Genomic DNA, 17,764 nt, shown 5'->3' with positions numbered 1-17,764 from the left:
AACTTTTAAACTTTTAAAGATATTTTGCTTGACATGAAACAATTTAGTCATTTTTTATGATGGGTTGTTATAAATTTCATGAACACCAGAATACATTCGAAATGTAATTTTTTTTATGACCAATCACTTTAGAGATCTGGAAATGTTAAAAAAAACACACACACAAATCCACAAGCTTATTGGCGTACCTGCGCATGCGTACAGTTATGATTTCTCACGCCTAATTAGCTTTATTACCTTGACACGATTACATTTTTTTCTCGATTTTAAACCTTATTTTTGAGTCTTGCGGTAGAAAAAAAAATGAGCTTTTGGTATATTTTATTGTTTCACTTTCTACCTAGGGTCCTCCAGGCGCCAGGGGAGATGATGGAAACCCCGGCAGTCCGGGTGAGCCGGTAAGTAAAGCTGTGTTGATGACACAAGTAGTTACTTAGTCTCATTCTGTCGCACGTTGTCGTTGCAGGGAGAGCCTGGGCCTCGTGGATTCAGTGGATCTGATGGCGATCCCGGTGACAAGGTAAATACATCATCTGCTTTATGTAGGCCGCATTGAATTCAAGGGCTGGCAAAGTCTAATTTCTTTTGATTTTCGTATGAAGTCGTTCTTTGTCAGTGATGCATGCTCCCTTTGATGTCATGTTTATCATAACGTTTTTTTTTCTTTCTTTAGGGTGACACTGGTCCACTGGGTCCCCCAGGGGTGGCAGGTCCTCCTGGCCCTCCGGTAAGAATTACTTCTACGCAGCCTAAATTCAAATTAGTGAGACTGCAGCTCGCAGTAAAGTTGTTTAAAAGAACAGCAATCGTATTGTTGCGAGAATGAAAGAGGATGGGGTGTCCACTCTGCTGGCGAGTGAAATGAATCTCAAAAGATTCCTTCTCCGCTCCCACTCCCCCCAATTACTCACGGGCTGCGTGCGCATCACCCCTGCTTCTTCATCTGCATTGGTGAAATAGAGAGGTGGTTCGCATTCTTTGTTTGGTAAAAAAAAGGAAAATAAAAAAGGTGCAACAGCAAAATATGATACTCTTGGTTTCTTCTCGTTTGAGATGATACTTGCGTGTGAAAATATCTGGACTTCATCTTGATCCATAAAAACGTCAACGACAGAAACAAAGATCTCGGTCATTATACAGAGTTTTATTCTTCATCCTTGCTCAGTAATGGAAGTGTCCCAATGCAGAAGGTCCATTTTGGTTGTTTGGTACCAGAAGCAAAAAAGAGGCGAAGAATTAACAGAGTGTGGAATATTTCTGCTATTTTCACTTTTCACCTTTCAGAAGAAAATATCATTAGGTAGCCTCGAGGTGAAAAGAACTAAGAATAATCAGTGTGTATCTATACCATACTTAACGTTTGGTCAGCTTGTCTTACTTAATTACCCTGATGATCAAACACTAATCATTATGGATGTCGATTTCAGGGACCAAGAGGGGACAGGGGACCGGTCGGCGAAAGAGGAACCCCCGGTTCTCCGGTAAGTGGAGTAATCCCGTCATCGGTCTTAATCAGTACAATTGCAAACTTAAGAAGGGCTGAATCCTGCAACTCGCATTTGCCTTCTTCAAATATTCAGTTTTTCCTGAGTACCATACTTGATGTATAATTGCCACGCCTCTGGAGGGGATCTAAAGTGTAAGCTTTCGTTCTGAAAGCACGTTTGATATTGCCCTGGGTAATACGGTTATGATTTTTATTATTATTATAATTATGTTAGGGTGATCCAGGACCGCAAGGATTGCCGGGACTTCAAGGACCGCGCGGAAACACTGTAAGTATCTACCATAATAAGCTGCCAAATGAGGGAAATAGAGGAAAAGAAGAATGAACTTAAATTTGCCTCGCTCTCAACATGTGGCTTCATAGTTCAGTTGGTAGTGGCGCTCAACTAGTATTTAAAAGCCACCAGTTCGAAACCAGTGGAAGCCTAAATTTTTCCAGGTTCCTCTTTTTGCAGTTGTTTAGTTGAGGCTTAGATCATTTATTTACTTCGTGTAGTGTACAGCATAAGACAGCTCTGGTGACAATTCTTGTAAAGTGAGCTAACGAGAAATTCACTGACGCCAGCAAAAGCAAATATCACAATATCTTAATGGACCAATAACAGCTTGAGGTAGAAACGTGCTTCGAGTTGATTGAAGCGCGAGCTAACGCGCAACAGCATGCTTGTGATGGGCTCATTCACTTTTACTAATGTTCGCTTTAGCCAATAGGGTGTCTTATGGCATTGTTTATGGCCCGTGGAAGATATCATCCTTGCAAATACATGGAAACCCAATGCAGACAGGCAACTGCTTTTTAAAATACTTAGGCTCAATTATTCGAAAGAGACTTTCACAAAGTCAGGATTAAACATTCAACTAGGTTTTAATTCCTCTGCTACAAAAGTGTGTACAATGCCGACTTTCTAGGTGGTTTAATTCATTGTGAGACAAAACTTACGTGCTCATGAGCATGAAGCCTCTCTGCCAAGTCATAAAACTAAACGAATAATTTACCACGTGCCTGTGTTAGATTAATCATGATTGAAACAACCCAGCCGTGTCGCTTCGGTGCTGGGAGGCTTGTTTTCCGATGTCTTCAACGATATATTTTACTATTAGGGTCCAAAAGGAGAGAAAGGATTGCAAGGATCCCAGGGAGAAAAAGGAGACAAGGTAAGGAAAGAAAAATTGAAAATAAAGCAAAACGCAATAGTTCCTTTTGAAAGAAAAATCTGCAGATAGAGTTAAACTCTCAGTGACTTACGCTGGTATATTATTACAATGGAGACAAGACAAAAATAGCATCGTTTTTTTACATCAAATTTATTAACTTATCTCAGGTCAAGTAACTATTGGTTGCACAGATTTCAGCCTAGATAAATCACCACATTGAAATTAAGTAATGAAAATGATAACACCTTAATTATGATAATAATGATACTTAATATATGTAGCGCTATTTCTATTGCTATCCAAGTGATTTTAAAATATCTCACGTAGAAATGTCTAAAACATGAATAAGAAAAACTAACTAATAAAATGACTAAGCTGTCAAAATCAGAATAAAAACTAAGAATAATAAAACCATGCAAATAAAAACTTACTAGCTACCTAAATAACTTATTAACTGACTAACCAGTGATAAGTTATCTAGTAAAAAGCTTTCTTTAAAAAACTTTCCCTAAAGCTTTTCCCAAAAAAGCTTTCCTAATGGTGGGTAAGAAAGTGTAACCCAAATAGCTAAGTTAATCTAGTGTATGATCCTGATGAATTCTCTTACCAGGCAAGTGTGTGAGACAAGGTCACATCTGATAGAGTATAATAAAGATAATTACAAGTGATGAACAGTATCTTTGTATAAGATCCGATACGTGTAATACCCCATTTACACCAAAGCTTGAACGTGTCTTAAAGTTGTTTTGTCAAACACAGTGTAAGTTTTTTTTGCTTCATAGAAGCTGCTTAACCTAATATTTATTGAATTAAAATGTAGCACACCGGAAAAACAAGTTAGCAAGTATTTGAATCCTAAACGGTTAAGAATATATGAAAGTCATATATTTGAACTGCGGATAAAGATGTGAATGAAAGTGATCCTCGCAGTAATGTGCACTACTTAGGCAGTAGTGAAAATAAGGCCTGAAAAAAAAATTCAGGCCTGTACGGGATTTGAACCCATGACCTCTGCGATACCGAATCCTATGGAAAATTCAGTGTTTGAGTTTTCTATTTATGATTTTCACTCAGTAAAAACTTGTTTAACAAAACTGGTTTTGGTGGTATAAGCGATACAGTTAACCTTTATTTGTCGTTTTCTTTAGGGATGGCCTGGTTTCTTCGGTCCTACGGGAGTTGCTGGCCCATCTGGTGATAAGGTGTGTAAAACTAATGAAGGGGGTTACTTTCTGAAGAAACTGTGGTGCTTCATCAGTGGGAGGTGTTACATGATAATTTGGTTTTCATAACCAAAATTGGCCAACGTAAAGAGTATCTAAAGCTGACGTTTCGACCGCGAGCCCCTCGTCAGAGTGAATGAAACTAAGTTCATCAACTTATGACAGGCCCCCACGGTGGAAACGCTAATGGTCTTACTTATTACCGATTAAATCCTTTCACTGCCTCAGATTTAAAAATCAACCCTTCGCACTGTGTGCCATACATTTCTTATAGTTTCCCTCAAATAATATCCCCTACTTAACATTTTTTTTTCCTCTTATTACTCATCTGCTTGAAAATTTACTGATGTGGTAAGGAGAAATTTCTTTCTGGTCATTCCTGACAGTGAATGGTCGTAAAAGGATTTTTTGGTACAGTAAGGGCCTATTTACACGGTACGACTTTGTCGCATGCGACAAGCTTACGACAGGCTTATGACACGAATTGTTTCGTGTAAATCAAACCTACAACTCGCTTACGACTCTTAAGTCATGTCGTAGGCCTGTCGTAAGCTTGTCGCATGCGACAAAGTCTTGCCGTGTAAATAGGCCTTAATATGTCGTTCTGTTGAACAACTCCGTGCCATTATGAAACGATAGTAAAAGTAGAGTAGACAGAGTTATTTTAATTATATCTATTAGATTGTCACTCAACATATACACAAATGCTGGGGAATACAATTGAATCACACACACGTTTTTGAGATTCTTTCGTTTCTATAGCAACATTTAACATGCTAACTGTTTCTTTCCTAGGGTGACGTTGGTCCTCCCGGACCCCAGGGTTTCCCAGGACCCAAAGGTGACAGAGTGAGTATCAAAACAAAGTGAACTTCACTTGACCAGTACAATTAAGCTGTAAACAGGCTTTGCCACTTAGTACTTTTGCTTTTTACTGAATTTTTTTTTTTTTTTTTTTACGTAATTTGGGTTTTTTTTGTTTATTTTTGTGTTGTGTTTTATTTGTCTGTACCTTTCCTAGGGTGACATTTTGGTTTTGTACTTTATCTATCTAACGCGGCAGTTTTGTTGGATAATCATAAAATTGAATCAGCCATATACAACATAATAGGCAGTGCCTATCGCAGGGAGCAATTTGCCTGCACCATCCGCTTCTTCTTGATATCAGCATCCTGCAGACATTGTTGAGCCAACCCCGTAACTCTCGGGACAAAGTGTTTTGGACATTATACCCCCTCCTACCCAAACATTTTTATTTCTCGTAAATGTAGCTCCACGCACGTTTTCCAATATGTCGACTCACAGAAACTATTTCATGTGAAACTGCTGCCAAAACTGTTATATATATATATATATATATATATATATATATATATATATATTATACTTAAGTGCATTACATTGTCAGGAGCTCCTGACATTGTAAATCGATTGTTAGTACTAGATGGCTTAATGCTCGGAGATTTTTCTGATTTACGCGGCTTTAAACTGGGTTGAGTTTCATCAACTAAATGTTGTGACTTACTGGGTAGTCTCTATTTTAATGGCGTCTTTATTCTGTCCCAGGGTGAGGACGGGGACGACGGACCTGCCGGACCACCAGGGCCGTCAGGGCCTAGGGTGAGTAATGGTTATTTTTAGAGTAGATTCTAATTACTATATGGTTTGATGAAACTCGTGTATAGGTCCGCAATAGTATTTTTGATGTTTTGCGATTATAAAGTACAGTGTGGACTTACCGGGTAACTAAGACAACTACTGTCATTCAGACCAATAAACGACACGATCAACAGTTCCTCTAGGTTCCAACTATTTGTGGCTCCCGCTTACAGTGTTGCGTTACTTTGTGCGGTAATTCGCGCCACATACATTGCGTTACATAAGTCTATTCGTTGCTAGGTTTTGACTGACATTCATATACGTTGCTATGGGCCACGTGCACCCAGATCAGATGAGTTTGGAGGGGTTGTTTTTGCGAGTTTGTGTCGAGTAAGAAAATTCTGTCTTTCGGTAAAGACAAGTACAATTTACGAACCAGAAAGTGTGTTATGGTCGCCACAGCGACACTATTTATTATTTAAAGAGAGAATTACTCAGAATTGTTTTTACTTTATTTGTAGGGAAGCACTGGTCTACAGGTTTGAAAATTGTTTACTTCTGTTGTCTTGTTGTGAAACTTATTTTTCGCTGTTTTTGTCCCGTCCTTTTTCGTCTCAACTTTGCTTAGTGCTGACGTTTGTTTCATTTCTGTTTCAACAGGGTACCAAGGGAGATAGAGTAAGTACAAAAAATGAATCCTTAACCCTTTGGCCCTCAAGAATGACCAGCATCTAATTTCTTCCTACAGTATCAGCCATGAATCACACATTAAGGTCATGAGAATAAAGGAAATGATCAACAATGAAAGAGGCTATTGATTGTTAGAGAAATTCTCCTCGTCAGCACCTTTGGAAAGTATAGAGAACAGTAAAGAGAATATCCATGTTGATGTCAGGATATAAAGAGAGGTCCGAGTTCCAGCTCAGGGTGGGCTTATTGTGTTGTGGGGAGGGGTGCGAGGCTTGGCAAGCATCTCATGCAGAGGGAGTAGCAATAATCCCTATCTTAAGCGTTGTGGTTCACATGTCCCTCGATAAAGACTTTAGTGTTCTACGGCAAGCGACTGGCTTTGAGAAGAACTGTTTCATTTTCCAACTTTCTTCTTCGACTAGCCCTGTTCGATAAGCCATGTAAAAAAAAGTTATATTGGTAATGCCCCTTTGAAAAGCCTATTACCACTGATTAAAAAGACATCTTGGTAAAACGTTGCAAAAGTACTTTTGTTTTTCTTTGTTCATATCGTTGTCCTATGCTTGAAAAACATATTTTATATTCATACTGTTAAGACGTCGGTAGGCTTACTTGTCTCAAACGCGTTTTAATGTTTGTTCTCCTCCTCTTCCCTTCAGGGACCACAAGGAGAAAGGGTAGGTTTTGAAAAGAGTTGTTGTGTGTGCCCGGCTAGATCATCATGTGATTACAACAACTGTAATATTTTTTCTCCTGGATTGTCACGTTTATTTGTTTGTATTTTTATTTTCATGTCTCTGACCGGGGTTTGTCGTACTTTTATTTCAGGGTGACCAAGGCACTCAAGTAAGTGATTTTATAAGTTGAGCTCTGACAGATTGTGCGATCAATTTACAGTTGAGTTTTGAAAATAATCTATGTAAGGGTTAGGTGGTTTTACTTCACGCTGTGATCAGTTTAACCCTTTAAACCCCAATCTAATTTCTCCATACAGTAATGCTGCTGAATCATTCATTAGCACTGTGAGAATAAAAGAAATGATCACCAACCTAAGAAGCTTTGATTGTTAAACAAATTCTCCTTGTCAGTACCAAAGGAAATGTGTGGAGAATGTAGATATTGATGGAAAGGTGTAAGGGGTTAAGAAAACTGGCACCATGTTAATTTTAAGTATGAAGGCTTTTGGTTGAGGCAGTCTCTCTCTTTTTTATCATCCGATTGTTTTAGCGTAATCTCTGCTATCTCTCGCTTCCCTGCTCCATTGCCTTCGTGGTCCTTCTCTTCTTCTTTTCTCTTTTCTATTTCCTTTTCTCATAATTTTGTTTTCCATTTATTTTTCTTTAGGGACCTCCAGGCCCACCGGTAAGAAGTAAACTATTTGTAATCAAACATTTATAATTAACGTGCAATTTCCCCCCGCTGATTTAATGAGAGCTTTTTCCTTGAAGGAAAACGCCCCATCCCCCATCAATTAAATGAAGAAGTGCACGCAATAAGATTGCGTATTACACGTTGCGCAACACCAAGGATTGACCTTTAAATAAAGACCTTTTGCAGCCATTCGGTGCACAGTACATCCAATGTTCTCTTCAGCTTACAGAAAAAGTGCCTATTTGATTACTTGTGTCGAATAATTGACGACAACTTTCTGAATTCCTTTCTGTGAAATTGTTTTTCAGGGACCTCCAGGAGACATCGTAAGTAGTGAAATGTTGTCACCTTCTTAATTAAAGGTTTTCGACTCACCATTGTGCGAAATTATATGTGTACAGACGTTCACATGGCCTTAAGGGAAGCATTCTCCACCCACTCTCCCCAACCCCCTTCCCCCCTCTCCTTCCCATGTCTTGGAATTATGCGGTGTTGGCAAATTAAAATTAAATTTCCTTGGCTCATACCGCACGTGGCTACAGAGAACGTTTTATGATAACTAAATGAGGGATACTTATCTTGGTGCTGGTGATAAATTCACTGAACATGTCAATATGCGATGATATTACGGTGCAGAAAACAATTATTTTCTGGTTCCCTTTATTTCGGCTGAGAAAATAATTTTTCTCCTTGCATTTAACAGTTTAAATGTGCTGGAGCTCTTTCTCACTTAAACACGAATATTAGCCTCTTAGCCAACTTATACATGTTAGAATCAATCAATTAAAGATAATGTTCTTTTCTGGGGTCGTGAAGCTATACTTCGACTAAATCATTGTTCAGATAATGTTCACTCTTCTCTTTTTGCTTTTGCTAGAGTTCATTCCTAAGCAGTGGCTACTTTGTGCCCGGCCGCGTAGAAGTTGGTGCGGACAAAGGAAACACCAGAAAGAGAAGATCTGTGGATTCAACACACGACACAGACTCTCAGGGACTGATCCAGTCGCTCAAGGATGAAATCGAGAGTATTAAACGACCAAGTGGAACAAAAGCTAACCCTGCACGAAGTTGTAAAGATCTGCACTTATGTCATGGCGACTTGAAAGACGGTAAGTGTTGTTGAAACCTCCAGTCGGGCGCCATGGATATCCCATGTACCTAGTAAGGGTCGAGGAGAAGAAGCTAATGAATCGAAAGGTTCGAGAACTGTCTGGGCCAAGAAGACATTCAACTCTCTTTATCCACTTGAGATTGACCCTTTACACCCTAACATCAGTGTGCATATTCTCTATACTGTTATCTATACATTTCCCAAGGTGCTGACAAGGAGAATTTGTTTTACGATCAAGAGCTTCTTTAGTTGGTGATCATTTCCTTTATTCTCGTTGTTTAATTCAGGGGTGACATTTTATGGGGAATTTAGATGCCAGTCACTCTTAAGGGTTAAGAGGTTAATAGTCGGTATTGGCGAACTGTCAAGGAAACTCAGCTGTTGTTTGCGTGCGTGCTACTTGGTTTAGTCCAAGAGCACGCCTAGTTTTTCTCTCTAAAAACCGAGATGAGCTTCTACTGTAATTGGACTTTAGTCTCGTCAGAGTTTACCTTACCTGAACTAAACCTACTTCTGCTTCCTTCTTTTCTTCAATAAAAACATGTAGGTTTGTACTGGATTGATCCAAACCATGGCTGTATCGAAGATGCTATTCAAGTGCACTGCAACTTTACTGCTGGCGGACAAACCTGTATTTCTCCTGATGTCAACACTAAGCGCGTATGTACAACACCTTAATTTATCGTGAAAAAGTCCTTTACAGAGCCCATGTCTTTCCTCCGTCAGTATCTTGTTTGTAGTAGTCTCCCTTGCTGCCTCTTTTTGCAAGATGTCTGAGAACAATTCTCAAGAGGTTTCATGTAGCCCGATTTTCCTGTCTTTCTGTGACACCACTACTTTTATTACTAATTTTATGACCTCACTTTAAGGCGATAAAATTGGATGTGTTTTTTTCTTATGTCAAAAATGAACAGGCTGCTAACAAAAAGTGGAAGAAACTCACCGGATCTGAGTGGTTTAGCGAATATGAAGATGGTTATGAGGTGACATTTTTTCCTTCGTATATTTTCATTTACCTAGCATTCATAAGTTTTTGATTGTTGGTTGGTTTGGTTGTTTTCCATTGCATAAAAGTGATTCTTTTAATTATATCTTTTTCCAGATCTCGTATACGGGTGTTGGTAAGACGCAATTGAATTTCTTGCGGTTACTTAGCGAGAAAGCGACGCAAACATTCGACCTGACTTGCAAAGGATCTCAAGGGTGCTTCGACAGTAAGAGTAACGCGCTGGAGAAGGCCATCAGACTACAAGGAGCTAATGATGGCATCCTTTCTTACATGAAAAACGATCCAACCGTCAAGATTACAAAGGTATGAGCGGATAGCTATGACAAGTATGAAGATGACACAGTTTTAGCCAAGTCTTAGAATGCATCTCGAGTGAATAAATTTTTTCTTCGGTTCATACCGATCAAGCGAAGTATAGATTGCGCCCTGACGGACATACGCACTGTCGTCGCTCGAGAACCAGGGTTTCTCGGTGTGATGGATTGCCATGGATTCTTATGTATGGGACTCCTCCGGTGCACATAGTTATTTTTGCGCAGTAACTTCGCCATGACAAGACGTGCCCGGGTGGTTAGTCCATCGGATAGTTAGACGATTGATCAAGCTCCGATCGAGAAATCGACACCCTGAAGTTTATTTTGTATTTCAAGATTTCACGATTATCTGCTAAAGGATATGTCATGTTAAAACACCCTTTCAACTGTGTTCTTTGGTGAGTAAACTTACAGTGAAGACGAGGCCTTCAAACTCTGGAGTTATTGCGCACGAAGTAAGCGCGCTAGAAAAGCCCCATACCTAAGAACCTCTAGCAACCCCATACCTTTCTTGAACGTTCTTTTACAAGATAATTAACCACGAGTGAAAGAGGATGGTCAATGATTGGGGAGTATTGACACGCATTACATTCGACAACTTTGTTTTTTATTCTTTCCTTAGGTCCGAACAGACTGGAAAGCAGTTGTTCACGTAGAAACCGAAGACCTCAATCAAATGCCCATAGTGGACTTCGCCCCTGGAAAATTTCTTACTTCCAATGAATTTGGTTTTGAAGTTGGACCTATTTGTTTTAGTTAGTTCTTGTTGTAACTCAGTGTCTTTCCTCTTTAAATTAACTCTCGAGTGAAACTATTAAATAAGATGTTCCTCTGAAAGGTATATGGTTCTGCGTAGTGTTGTAGTTTTTATCCTGTTCAAATAAAAGTCGTCATAGAATTTCCTTAGTTTACCAATGAAACACCAGAGACAAATAATCATAATAAAGTGTCATCCGTGTACAATATCTGTTATTAGCGTTTCGTTAAGGCTAAACACAGGAAAATATGAATAAAAAATGGAGAGAAAGACTCTGGTTGAAACGCGCGGAATTATATTCAGTAGTAAATGCCTCATTGGCGCTTGGGTGTTTGTTTTAAATTCTCGCGTATTGTTTGAAGTTGCGAGACGAAGAGGAACCTTTGAGGAAAAGATTTCTAAAAATGACTAAGTCAGATTTCATTAAACTTTGTAATATTTTGTTGACTTCAAGGTATGGTTTGTGTTTGCAAGAATTATATTTATCCGAAAATAAAGTTACCCAGTACGAGAGGTTTCATCCCTTTTATCCACCCAGCACTGGTTCATTTACAATTTCATCTAGTTTAAAAAACAAGGAAACAAAACAAACAAGAAAAGAAGAGTTAAAACAAACCAGCCTGATTCAAATTCTGTCAAAAGGGCCAAGAAATCACATGGTATGAAAACGGCAATGTTCACAAAACATTTGGTAATAAGAAAATGTATCCTCTACACACGAACTCTCCGACGAGAGCCTCGGCACTCGAGTAAACACCGAATGTTTTGCTGTTCATAAAATAAGTAGCGTGAAAATTATTGCATTGAAGCCAGCTTTCAGATAAACAGTAGAAAGCTCTAACGACTTGGTTAGTCCAATTCTCAAATCATTTGGCATTTTAATCCTTTCACTTCAAGATCCAAGCGTTAATTCTCTGCACTGGTTCAATCATTACCGCTACCAAAATTGACATTCTACTTGAAAATGTATCGAAAATGATGTTGTCTTGAGAAATTACTTTTTGATTAATCCCGGAGTGAGATGCCCTCGTTCAGTCTACAATATGACCTGTGCTCCTGTTTACATGTGAGAGACTGAATTGATTTTATATGAATTAGAAGTGAACTTATGGATATGCAACTGGATTTTGAGGACATACCAATAAGCAAGAAAGTCGACTGTGTATAGAAAACAACTTATCGTCTGGGTTGTAATTGATGATTGTATAATATTCCACTCATTTAATTCTAATTCTGTCAGACGAAGTCTACGAAAAGGACCTGAATAATCGGACGACACTCGGTCAGGTGATGGAATACTCCGGGAGGGCCCCTCCAACTCACCTTCAGCCGTGTAGCTAAATTGCTGCAGAGATTTTCTAAATTTGGTCCTTATTTAGAAGGATTTCTCTCGAATCGCAAAAATGTTACAAATCTCTTGTTCGAAATACCGATTCAACTTCCGGCGACTATGTGACCCTGGTAACCGTAATATTTTAAGCAGATACTAACCTGCATTTCCTGTTCATATTTTGCAATATACAGTATCGTCTGTACCGCACCCAAACAAGTATATGATACAAGAAAACATGAAAACATGAACTGGTCCCCTGTGCGATGCAAATGATTTTTATGATAAAAGACATTGAAATGTAATAACTGCCAGTTGATAAAAACTGTTTGTTTTCCCGTTATCACAGCTGTCAGGTGACGTGAATAGTCCAATATTCATGTTATTAACTGTTGTGACATTCAGTGGTAAGGAACCCTATTCCATAGGTTTATCTATACCTTTTGTAAAAATACTTATCACAAGTGCGACAGTTTGGTAAAAACTAGATGGGTCGGTACGAATTTCTTGAGGTATGAATACAAGACCTGTCTTAGAATAAAATAACTCAGGTATTCACCTGCAGAGGAGTAAACAGTAGTTTTTGAAAAATAGTCAGAAACACGAAGCTTTACAAAGACAGTCTCTCGCATTGTTTGCTTAGTTCTAATTTGTGTTTACTTACGCCTGCTATCAAAAAAAAAAAAAAAAAAAAAACTTTCGGGATGTTTATTACATCCACACGAGGCTCTCATATTTCTTGAAGGGATCGAGTTACTATAAGACGTGCTGGCCGCGAGAAAAAAAATCGAACCACGTATCAAATTCGGGAACGAATTTCAAGAAAATGTACTTCAAAGTGTTGTTTGTTGTTGGGCTTATGCTCCCAGAAATCTCTTCAGACATTGTCGACTTAAACAGTAAGCTTATCATTTGATATTTTGGGATCTGTGACAGTTAAGAATTTGCTATTTTCTTTATTTCTTTACTCAACGCCCCTCACGTTCTCTCGAAAAAAAAAACGAAAAGCCTCATATCTATACCGCTTTCGAATTCTCAAAAAAAGAGAGCAGAAGACAGTTTTGACTATGAACACCTCCCGCTAACCGAGTTCGAAATCATATTGTAAGTTACAGACCGAGTATTTTCCCCTTCGATTTAAGGACTAAGGGCAAAAGAGGGCCAGAATTCATAGGAACAGAAAGGAGATACATAACTGACAGTACGGACTTGGACGAAATAGTCGCTAGTATGGCCTACTTTACAGAACTCAAATGAAAACCAAGTAGAGTGGCTTGATTCAGTATAGCTCGACAGTGGTTTTTAAATGTCTAATCTAATTCTATCACGCCTAATCAAAACGACTATCAAAACGAAAGTCCAATCCCCGCACTTGAAATTAGTTTGCCACGGAAAGAACGTGCCGTTTGAAATCAAGTCGTGCTCTACTAAAGTGCGGCACGGTAGGGCCTGGCTTTCCAAAAGTACTTGTAAGCGTCGTGTTGCTATTGTGCTTGGCACGCTAGTAGCGCGACGTTTGAAACGACGTTTTAGATAATTCTTATGTCTATGCCGATGATTGTGGTAGTTTTGGAAAACGATTTCTTCGGCTTCAAGTGGCTGACGGAAGAGTTTAAAATTACGATTAAAATGAAAAGTAAGAAAAAATATCTGCTTCCATTTTCCCACGCCGAAATGAATCAAATGAATAGTATATCCTTTAATTTTCTTCACTGTCAGTAACGGGCTAAATGCTTCATTTCTGAGTGTTTGTTTTTAAGATTTCTTCCTGAGCAGATCTAGAGTAATTGTTCGGAAGTTCAATGTAAACTCCTCCTTAACAGGTTTGAAATGTAAAGGACAGAACTCACCAGCCCATGGTAGTCTGACCTGCCATGAAGACACTACCACTAAGGAAGTGTCGTGCACTCTGAAATGTGACCACGGTTATGACGTAGAATTCCTCGCTGCTGAGCGTTATGTGTGTAATACTGATGGGACTTGGAGAGCTCAGCCATTATCCACTGGCTCACAATGGCCGAACTGTAAAAAGTACAGGTGAATATGCACAGAGAAATAGTTCAGATTGTCTCGATGTCTTTCTTTCTTTCTTTTAAGCGATTTGACAGCCACACACGGGAGACACAATAATCTTCGAACTGAGAGCCAGCCTCACATAAGATTTAGCGTGTTCGTTGACTCGCCTCCTTTCTTTTTCTCTATCAATCGATTGATCAGTCGGGATATAAATCAATTAATGAGTCAATCACCAATCAATAAATTTCTGATCAATCCATAAATCAAACCACCCTCCAACCGTTCGTCTGTCTGTTCGTTTCCTCATCCATCTATACAATTATCCATCCAGTCATTTACTTGTTTATTAACTTCTGCAACCTTCCTTCTTGATAAACATTGTTTGGGTCTGAGGCTATTTAAACACCTCAATCTGTTGTAACTTGAAAATTACCCGTGCAAGACAATACATATACAAAAAAAAAATCCAAGCGCCAGAAAATGAAATTATTTCTATTTCTTAAGTCGGCACTTACGTTTGCATTTGCGTTACGGAAGTTCACGCATTTATTTCCGTGCGTTCGCATTTGTGACCTATTTGCAAAACAGGTTTTCTAGATCCTTTGATGATTTAATATCAAAGCGTCACTGTATCAATGACATGTTTTGTTATGTTTCAGCCGTGGAGAACCGATTCCATGATCGATGATTCAGTGAAAGTATACGACAGGGCTGAGAGCTTCAAATATAACATAACTTTATGAAACTGACCTCAATGACATTAGTTCCAAAAAATATAATTGCTTCAGGAGAGGCTGTTACTTCTAATAAATGAATGGACGAATAAACAAATCTCTGGGCGACCTAAATTGTAAAATTATATGTTTGCTTGCTTGTTTGTTTCTGTGTGGAGTATTCAGGCCATATCCCTTAAAACAGATTTTCAACCATTGGATGTTTTTTTTTTTTTTTTTTAAAGGCAAATATTCCCTGCCTTATATCCGATTCCTCACAGTTCCATCGTAAGTTGAGGCTCGTTCCCGAAAGAAAACGTATGCGAGGCTGAAAAACGTAAATGGCAAACCTACGTAAGTTTCGGTATTTAAGTTTAAGCTCTTTTTTCCCTACAGAACTTCAGATTAAATATCACGACTATGCTTGGAAACGAATGAAATTCTCTTAAATTTGATTACGCAGCTTTAGTTCAATTACTGCCCGCAGAGGAAGGGTGCTCTCGTCCTGTTTATTTCCCGTCATTCTGTTACAGGCTATAGTCGACAAAGACTTAATCGAGTCACCCTGCTACAAAATTATCAATTTGGTGCACTTGTCACATAACGTCTCTCAGCAGAGGTTTTATTTTCCCATAATCTCAGCCAGGGAGGATTATTCTCTCATGTCCTTCTCAGTCATTTCTCACAGGTTTTAGAAGGCATAAATTAAGTTCCTTATCTTGCGAGGAACATAGACACCCACCAAGTAATGAAAAATCGTTTCAGCAGGCTCCACCATATTGGAGAGAGAATCCTGGAGATAACCGACAGCCCACCAACAGGCAAGTAAACATGCAGTCGAGGCTGCCGCGCAACACAAGGGCACAGAGAGGACTAAGACTAAGGCAAAGAGTCCCGCGCCAACCAAAGAGGACTCCGCTATTACGAACACAACAAACGAAACGATAAAAGTGATGAAAACGAATCCAAGAAATAGCATACAAGGGACAGAGCCTGCCAGAATAGCGGTGCTCACAAATAGGGCAGTCAGTGGTCTTCGCCTGAAGAATCTGAGCAGCCAAGATAGACGAGTAGATCGTTTGTTCACTGGCTGCTGTTTCTGCCAATTGTTATTTAACATAGTCTTTGGTTTGTCGTCTGGCAAATGGAATCTGAGTCTTGTGTGAATTTTGTTTTCACTAACAGTCCCTTGATCACGACTTGCCATAACCTTTGAGGAGTAAAATTTTTTTAGAAATTAGTAATCAATAGCTAAGCGAGCTGCATTCAATTTTATTCAGGTAAAAAACTTTGTAAGCGATCGGCAGTGGTTTCGATTTTGTCATTGCTAAAGCTCCTATGAAAAGAAATAAAAATACAACCATAATAACTGAAAAGGTTGACTAATTTATTTTCAATTGGAGGGTTCCTACGCAAAAGAGCAGCGTTACAATTTGTGAAAGTAGGTAGTGAAAGCGAATTGATGAATTCTCATCTGGCTATTCAATGAATGCTATCAAAATCTCTCAACCTTGTAATCAAAGGGAAAATGACGTTCATGCATGAGGATTGATTGCGTGGTCACGAAAAGGAATAATGGAAAAAAAGACTGGAAATATTTTGACCGAGAATGTAAGATGGCTGATTGCACTCAATGAGCAAGCCTTTCGGAGCGCTAGATTAATAGATATTAAATTTTGAGCGGTACGATCCGACTATTTGAATATGAAATGTTGTGTCTAGAAGTCAATCATTTGTCAGGGTAATATCAATGACTAATTTAGACTTCCAAACGTAGAAAAGCGGGAGAGCAAACAGTAATTTTTGAAAGTAGTCAGAAACACGAGGCTTTAGGAAAAACAGTCCCTCGCATTCTTTAGTTGGTTCCAATTTTATGTTTACCTATTACGCTTTATAAAAAAGATATCCTTCGGGATTTTTTTAACCTTCCACACGAGGTTCTCAGATTTCCTGAAGGGATCGAGTTACTGTAAGACGTCTTAGCGGCGAGACCAGACAAAATAGAATTTGTTATAAGATAAACTCTAATGAATACTTAATTTTTAAAAAAGACTACATTTTGAACTCTGCAATCTGATTATTTGAATGTGGAATCTTGCGCATCTAGAAATTGATTCTTTACCAGTGTAATTAGACTTTGAAACCTTGCAAAGGGGCTGGAAGAACACAACACAAATACGGTATCTGGTCGAGGGTCTGTTTCGTATCACTGACTTGCTGCACTACCCAAATAAACTTCAAAGCTGACCTTCTATTCTACTTCTCTCTATGAGTAATGATAAACAGATAAACAGATAAACAACAACGAATCAAAGTATCTCTTTTACCTGAGAACTAAATCTTTGTCATACAGACACCATAGTCCTTTCTTAGCATTTTGAATTTATCCCGTCTTGATGACGTCAAAATTGAATTGAATTTAATCGAACGTCAGTGCAAATGTAACGCGCGTGGGATATAAACTTGTCCCCAGGACTCTTCATCCCTATCTCGGTAGCTTTGGAGGCTTATTTCTTAACAATAAAATACAAGTACAGTCGAACCTACGATCGCCCACGATCGCCCACGATCGCCCACGATCGCCCACGGGGAATGACCGCTAATACAGGTTCCACAGAATAGGAGTATTATAAAAAAGAAAACCACCAAAAACGCCATATTTGCCTAAATTAATGACTCAGTGTACAAAAATACCTATAACTGATTATGGATTTTTATTTAAGTAGTTGCTCTTCAAGAGACCGTTCGATACAGGTTTGAGAACAATACAAACAGGCCATTAGGACTCAGCAAAGGGTGACCACGACCGCTTAATAGAGGAGACTGCTTGATAGAACTAAAAATAACAATAATTAAGGGGAAAAAATTTCGGGACTTCGAAAATCGACCGCTTAATACGGCGTGACCGCTTAAAGCGGTGTTGCTTAATACAGATTCGACTGTGCCTGAAAATAAATTATTGTCGTAACA

The 17,764-nt window shown here is 38.8% G+C and overlaps 2 protein-coding genes and 1 long non-coding RNA gene across 3 annotated transcripts in view; 2 read left to right on the top strand and 1 right to left on the bottom strand.

The window, feature by feature from the left end:
* Positions 1-11,246, top strand: part of LOC113684372 (uncharacterized) — a 39,855-nt gene extending 28,609 nt beyond the window's left edge. Inside the window, exons 55-74 of the mRNA XM_089204531.1 lie at positions 345-398; positions 467-520; positions 674-727; positions 1,428-1,481; positions 1,722-1,775; positions 2,608-2,661; positions 3,810-3,863; positions 4,680-4,733; positions 5,451-5,504; positions 6,005-6,022; positions 6,144-6,161; positions 6,833-6,850; positions 7,002-7,019; positions 7,518-7,535; positions 7,853-7,870; positions 8,422-8,653; positions 9,203-9,315; positions 9,570-9,638; positions 9,758-9,967; positions 10,601-11,246. Coding sequence (XP_089060657.1) covers positions 345-398; positions 467-520; positions 674-727; positions 1,428-1,481; positions 1,722-1,775; positions 2,608-2,661; positions 3,810-3,863; positions 4,680-4,733; positions 5,451-5,504; positions 6,005-6,022; positions 6,144-6,161; positions 6,833-6,850; positions 7,002-7,019; positions 7,518-7,535; positions 7,853-7,870; positions 8,422-8,653; positions 9,203-9,315; positions 9,570-9,638; positions 9,758-9,967; positions 10,601-10,738 — 1,356 coding nt within the window. The 3' untranslated portion in view covers positions 10,739-11,246. The remainder of the gene's footprint in view (positions 1-344; positions 399-466; positions 521-673; positions 728-1,427; positions 1,482-1,721; positions 1,776-2,607; positions 2,662-3,809; positions 3,864-4,679; positions 4,734-5,450; positions 5,505-6,004; positions 6,023-6,143; positions 6,162-6,832; positions 6,851-7,001; positions 7,020-7,517; positions 7,536-7,852; positions 7,871-8,421; positions 8,654-9,202; positions 9,316-9,569; positions 9,639-9,757; positions 9,968-10,600) is intronic.
* A 1,507-nt stretch (positions 11,247-12,753) lies between these two features.
* On the top strand, positions 12,754-14,937 carry LOC113684410 (uncharacterized). The gene is made up of 3 exons (XM_027201781.2): positions 12,754-12,964; positions 13,889-14,102; positions 14,741-14,937. The coding sequence occupies exons 1-3, from the start codon at positions 12,892-12,894 to the stop codon at positions 14,760-14,762; spliced, it is 309 nt and encodes a 102-aa protein (XP_027057582.2). The 5' UTR covers positions 12,754-12,891; the 3' UTR covers positions 14,763-14,937.
* A 346-nt stretch (positions 14,938-15,283) lies between these two features.
* On the bottom strand, positions 15,284-17,221 carry LOC149047279 (uncharacterized). The gene is made up of 2 exons (XR_016186050.1): positions 17,122-17,221; positions 15,284-16,004 (listed from the first exon to the last, which is right to left on the bottom strand). It is a non-coding gene; the product is annotated as an uncharacterized LOC149047279 (long non-coding RNA).
* Between the last annotated feature and the right edge of the window lie 543 nt (positions 17,222-17,764).

The sequence above is a fragment of the Pocillopora damicornis genome, chromosome 4 (assembly GCF_964200805.1).
Source record: "Pocillopora damicornis chromosome 4, jaPocDami1.2, whole genome shotgun sequence".
NCBI lineage: Eukaryota > Metazoa > Cnidaria > Anthozoa > Scleractinia > Pocilloporidae > Pocillopora > Pocillopora damicornis.
The sequence above is the reverse complement of the archived record's forward strand: the minus strand, read 5'-3'. Positions and strand labels throughout refer to the sequence as shown.